Source organism: Brachyhypopomus gauderio, chromosome 1, assembly GCF_052324685.1.
Source record: "Brachyhypopomus gauderio isolate BG-103 chromosome 1, BGAUD_0.2, whole genome shotgun sequence".
Lineage (NCBI taxonomy): Eukaryota > Metazoa > Chordata > Actinopteri > Gymnotiformes > Hypopomidae > Brachyhypopomus > Brachyhypopomus gauderio.
The window spans coordinates 12,709,319-12,715,798 of NC_135211.1; the positions used below are offsets into that span (position 1 = coordinate 12,709,319).

General features: G+C 40.6%; 1 protein-coding gene across 1 annotated transcript; it reads right to left on the reverse strand.

Annotated features, from left to right (window-relative positions):
* Positions 1 to 3,393: 3,393 nt before the first annotated feature.
* cartl (cocaine- and amphetamine-regulated transcript-like) lies at positions 3,394 to 4,585 on the reverse strand. Its single transcript, XM_077021322.1, has 3 exons — positions 4,395 to 4,585; positions 4,029 to 4,103; positions 3,394 to 3,855 (listed from the first exon to the last, which is right to left on the reverse strand). The coding sequence occupies exons 1-3, from the start codon at positions 4,524 to 4,526 to the stop codon at positions 3,748 to 3,750; spliced, it is 315 nt and encodes a 104-aa protein (XP_076877437.1). The 5' UTR covers positions 4,527 to 4,585; the 3' UTR covers positions 3,394 to 3,747.
* Between the last annotated feature and the right edge of the window lie 1,895 nt (positions 4,586 to 6,480).

Genomic DNA, 6,480 nt, shown 5'->3' on the forward strand with positions numbered 1-6,480 from the left:
AGCCAGTGGTGATTTGCTGGAAAAATATACTGAAATATTGATGTGAAGGCCATAGGGGAAATTCACTACTCCCAGTGGTGATTTAGTGAAACTACAGCCAATTGCTCCCCACAGAAACACACCGTTTCAGTCTTTTTGTTTATTAAGTGAATGTTTATGTAGGTGATCACATTCAAGTATTTCGTCTATTTCCTTTATGAGTTTAAAGGACAAAGTGAGATAAAATTCAGGATGCCTTTTAAATGTCAGTGCAGTTAGCATTACAGTGCTATTAGCATTACAGCACAATTCCCATTACATTGTCAAGATGTAATGGTTTTCTGAAATATCTCTGTTGCTTATCAAACATCTACAGATAATTAATAATGCTGATTGTAATTAAAGTATGGAATGAGTCTCCTGAGACCCAGTGCCTTGAGTAAATAGAACACACTGCTGATTAGCCAAAGCTACATGTGCTTTGTTGGAATCTATGCAGTCTTCTGAAAATATAGATAATGAGAACTGAAATGACATGGACTGATCACCGAGTCAAATCTCTTTCAGACATACTGTGGTTTCACTATAAATCAAACCTTTATGGAACTACAAAACGCACATAGTTTTTTTTGTGGTAAGCTGAACTGGGTTGATTTAGAGTCATTATTAAACAGAGCATGGCAGGGCCAGACATACGATACAACTGGCAGGAACCGATGTTTGGAAACTACAACAACAGAGACTTAACAACAGTATAATAAACACAACATTAAAGTGTACTGTGATACAGGCAGTGCACACATGCCATGCTACTTGTCACGTAGGGCAACGCCCCCTCTCGTAGCTGTCACTCTGGGTTCCCTTGTGTCTGTGTTTCCGTGCCTGTTTCTCTCGCCCCGCTCGTTTGTCTTTGTGATTCCTTGTTTATTACCACGCCCTCGTTATTACCGTCACCTGCCCCTCGTTTAATGTCATTGTATTTAAGTCCCGTCATTCCCCAGTCTGGTATCCGTGGTTTTGTCTTTCCAGTTTGTTCATGCTGTTGGTTTGTTCCTGTTTGCCGTGAGTTCTGCCGTGTTGTTTGCGTTTTGGTTTTCCGTCCTCCGTGAGTTTTGCCTGCCCTTCCGTTGTTCGCCCGCCTCGTTGTTCCCCTTGTCTATTATCATGCCTGTTTACGTTTCATGTCTGGATAGCCTGCACGTTATGACCCCTGCCTGTATATACGACTCCGAGTTCGGTATTCCCATGAATAAATCTCGCTCATCTCAGCGTTTGTGTCCGTCTCCTCGCCCCGTTGCATATGTAACGTTGCATATGCAACGGGGCGAGGAGACGGACACAAACGCTGAGATGAGCGAGATTTATTCATGGGAATACCGAACTCGGAGTCGTATATACAGGCAGGGGTCATAACGTGCAGGCTATCCAGACATGAAACGTAAACAGGCATGATAATAGACAAGGGGAACAACGAGGCGGGCGAACAACGGAAGGGCAGGCAAAACTCACGGAGGACGGAAAACCAAAACGCAAACAACACGGCAGAACTCACGGCAAACAGGAACAAACCAACAGCATGAACAAACTGGAAAGACAAAACCACGGATACCAGACTGGGGAATGACGGGACTTAAATACAATGACATTAAACGAGGGGCAGGTGACGGTAATAACGAGGGCGTGGTAATAAACAAGGAATCACAAAGACAAACGAGCGGGGCGAGAGAAACAGGCACGGAAACACAGACACAAGGGAACCCAGAGTGACAGCTACGAGAGGGGGCGTTGCCCTACGTGACACTACTGCTGAAGAAGTTCATGAATTGGTTTAATTTTTTGTATAATTTAGGACGGCATTTAAATTATGCATAGGTGCCTGATTTTAAAACATCAGATGGCACAGGGTTGGGAGGTACTTTATTACATCCTACTACACCTTCGTATGTTGAGACCTTAACATGAGACCTTAACATTTATCCTGTTAGTAAACACCATTTAACCAATCACATCTGAGTTGCTTAAAAATTTGTTTGAAAGTATGGCATGGTTGGGTCCACAGAGAGACACAGACTCAAGGTAAACCAGTCTTTGTTAGGGCACACAGGGAGCACCCAATACTCTATTTGCTTTGCAATACCATTAAACATCTACACCCCAGCTAACAGTAATGTAGCGAAGGTCATGCACACAGCTGAAGTTAGGGCACTTCTAATTTGATGCACACTGCTTCTTTTATCGCTAGCATTTCCTAGACTATCTAATTGGGAAGAAAGTAACCGTAATTGTTCTCGTGCTTGGTCAACCAACTGAAGGCATAAATCCACCAGAGTTACATTTATAATCAGACCCTTGGGTTTCGTGCTGATCAACAGAAATATGAAGCATAAAACATGAACCCTTACTATCCTGAATGCCTTGATCTCAGCCAGCAAGCCAGGGCAATAAAGCAAGGTTCTTCTACACCGGTGCAGTGGACCACAATGGGGGGGGGGGGGGGGAGTTGTGGCTTTACCGCAGGCCATAACGATATCAGACAGGAGAGTCATGGGGTATGATCTTGCTATCCTGAAGGAAAGCAAACCACGTCTGTTTTAAAGGAGCCATTTCAGAGTTTATTGCCTCCTGAAGATTTGCTGCATGCCTGCGGCTCGTGCTGCCTGCCTTCCTGGAAGTGGGTGGTCCAGCAATCAGCACTTCACAACTTTGATGTGACACATTTTGCACGGTTCATTTTCCATCACACACATGCCCTCACATTTTGAATTTCCTACCGGGGGTGTGGGGGGGGGGGGGACATTGTGGCATCTGACCAGTTCACAGCAAGGGCTAAGCGTGCCCAGTAGTGCGTATGGAAAATATGGAAAATGGCGTATGGAAAATGGCGTATGGAAAATGCGTTAGCGCATAATCTGACCCACAAGCGAAGATCAGAACTACCACCTCTGGTGTTTTTATGCTCCATCCACTCGGTCAACTGATGCAAATAGTAAAACCAGCAACAGTTTGGTGAGTTCACCAAGTGTTATGATAATAAACTTATACTGGAGTTAATCTGGGGTCAACTGCATCGTTACTTAATCTCTTCCAGATTATATGTAAAGGATAATAGGCTTCCATGCATTAATAAGGTTACACACATGTGCAGCTGGAATCAGGCAGCATGCTACACTCACTGAAAAACTCTGCATTTGTCCTGGAGTGGCCTAATGTGTTACTGGGACTGGTAATGTGTTACTGGGACAGGGGTACCCTTTTTCAGGTGATCTGTACTATAATGCAAAGAATATTTTAAGTGTTGTTATATAATTTCAGCATCAATTATATCATAACAATAATTCCTATTACTGTAACTAATAATTGTTTACTTGTACTTGTAGTGGTACTAATAACATTGTTGTGTTGTTCATTTGATTCTTTGTTTATTATTTTGTTTCCACAATAACTGAAATCTGTAGATTTTTTTACATTTTGCTCAGAATGAAAGCTGACATTCAGTAATTCATGCTAATTCTACACAAATTCCATATAATTGTAAGACAAATATGACACATTTAGTTCAAAGAATATTAAGAAACAAAAACATTACATTTAAACATTCATAAGCAGGTTCTCGAAGAAAACGAAAGAAAGAAAAAAGCCCAGGCTGACTAGTTAAATAATAGATCCTAAGGGCTTTACTTGGAGAGCTACCCACGTGCCTTGCTAAAATGCTTAATGAGAACATGTCCACGAGCTCTGTCTTGGCGCTCGCGCTCGTGGCTGCCCTCTTCAGATGCACTTGAGGAGATAGGAGTTGCAGTATGATCCTCGCGCGCATTCACAGAGTTGTCCGAAGCGCGGACCCAGCCTCATCGCGCAGCGGGTCCCCACCGCGCACTGACGAGAAGACATTTCACAGCCAATTCACGAGCACAATCACATTACCTATGATGCATTACTATGCGACAGAGTGTCTTTTAACAAAATCGCAATGATCTTATCTGGTATATTACAGTCCATTTTTTGACAACAATAACAATAATAATTGTAAAATATAAAATAGTATTTACCCTTGGAATTCCTCGCTTTTCTATTGCTGGACGCCTGTCATATATGTCTCCCAGGATTTCCTCTAATGCTTCCACCTGTTCCAATGCAAACGCACGCCTTAGAACCGCATTCTGACACTGAAAAAGTGCATGCCAATACCGCGCAGTGGTACAGATACGTTACAGGCCTATTGTTGTAAGTTGTATAAGTGCGACTGAACTGACTGGGGTTTCACTTCATTTATCTGAAATGATCAGTAAGATCATTTATTGTTAATTACTCATATGTGAATAATTACATTTGACATCACACAGCTGAACCTTAAATAAGAAACAACTAGCTACTGACGGCTGTTTGTAACCTTTTTCCATACAATCATTACTCACAAATTCTTTTTTCTGGTCCACGTTATCGTTCTCGGCGTCTTCTACTGATATCTCAGGTGACACCTGTCCTTGGCACAAGACGGTGAAAAGACCGATTAACAAAAGTCCGGTCAGAATTCCAGAGCTCTCCATGGTCCTGAGACTTGCTGCCCACGGTTCCGATAGCACAATGTACAGAGGTGTGAGGTCAACAAACCCGTAACACAGTTCACGTAATTTCACGCCGGTCAAAGCTTATCTTATAAACTAAGTCGCCCCGCCCTCCGAGTTCATTTAGTAGGTTCTTATAAGCTGTTTTTATGTTCAAAGCTTTCCATTTTCTCTGGTATGTGACTGCAAATACTTACAAAAAATGCAAAAAAAATTGTTTGTAGCTAAACGCGTTTTTGAACATAAATACTTTTTAGGAGATTATTGCTAATATAAAAATTATTGATCTGGAAAGTGAAAAGAAAGGAGAGGAGAAAATGAGCAAATTATGTAATGAGCAAATTGTATTGGGCTTGTTCAACAATGTTTTACAAACACGCTAGATGCTGATAAAACGAACATAAAGAATACAATGTATTCATACCAAGCCAATGGAATACTAGTACACTGTAAATATTTCATATAGCCTAGCTGAAGTTCTGATTTACGTACAATTGCAGATATTCTAACAACTATCTTTATGCCTGAAACCTTACTGAGCAAATGTTAACAATCAGGTCATTTAAAAAATATAGTTTTTTCTTAGCACCTCTGTATAAATTTGGTGTCAATTTTCTCATGCACGTTTATGTTCATGTCAAATTTATGAGAACCTTTATGTGCATTTTAATGTGGTGTATTATACCACTGTTTCCCAATGGTGGTATACTATACCACGGTTTCCCAGTGGTGGTGTATTATACCACGGTTTCCCTGTGGTGGTGTATTATACCAATGTTTCCCAGTGGTGGTGTATTATACCAATGTTTCCCAGTGGTGGTGTATTATACCAATGTTTCCCAGTGGTGGTGTATTATACCAATGTTTCCCAGTGGTGGTGTACTATACCACTGTTTCCCTGTGGTGGTGTATTATACCAATGTTTCCCAGTGGTGGTGTACTATACCACTGTTTCCCTGTGGTGGTGTATTATACCAATGTTTCCCAGTGGTGGTGTATTATACCACTGATTCCCAGTGGTGGTGTATTATACCACTGATTCCCAGTGGTGGTGTATTATACCAATGTTTCCCAGTGGTGGTGTATTATACCAATGTTTCCCAGTGGTGGTGTTTCCCAACCAAAGGTGTTGGGAGTATGCAAAGCAGGGAAGAAGGTAAGTACTACCAGTACCACAGTACCACCAGTACCACCAGTACCACAGTACCACCAGTACCACCTTGAAATACAGTCTGAAACAACTGAGCAGTCAGTCTTGTATATGTGTAACGTGATTGTGTGTGTGTGTGTGTGTGTGTGTGTGTGTACAGATTATACATATATACAAGTGACTATACAAGTCAGTCTTGTGTAATCTATGTATGTATGTATGTATGTATGTATGTATGTATGTATGTATCTATCTATCTATCTATCTATCTATCTATCTATCTATCTATCTATCTATCTATCTATCTATCCTAGCTATATATACATATATACAGATTACATATACAGTATATACAGATTATACATATATACAAGTGACTATACAAGTCAGTCTTTTGTAATCTATGTATCTATCTATGTATCTATGTATGTATGTATGTATCTATCTATCTATCTATCTATCTATCTATCTATCTATCTATCTATCTATCTATCTATCATGTGCATGTGAAGGAAAGGACATACAAAAAAATTCTTATAGTAATTTTTATTACTGTTAATGCTTGTGTTGAACCAATGACTCAAGGAATTGTGCGTTTAGATTTTTTTTATTATTTACAAGGCTATTTGTCACATCCCCTGCCAATTAAAAGACGTACTAGTATTTGTGAAATTAGCACAGCACGAAGGTACTGTTATTCAGCGAGATGTCGCAATTTGTTTCAAGATATATTCTGCATCTTGACCAGCAGAGGGAGCTGCAGTTACAGTTTGAGGACCTCTTAAT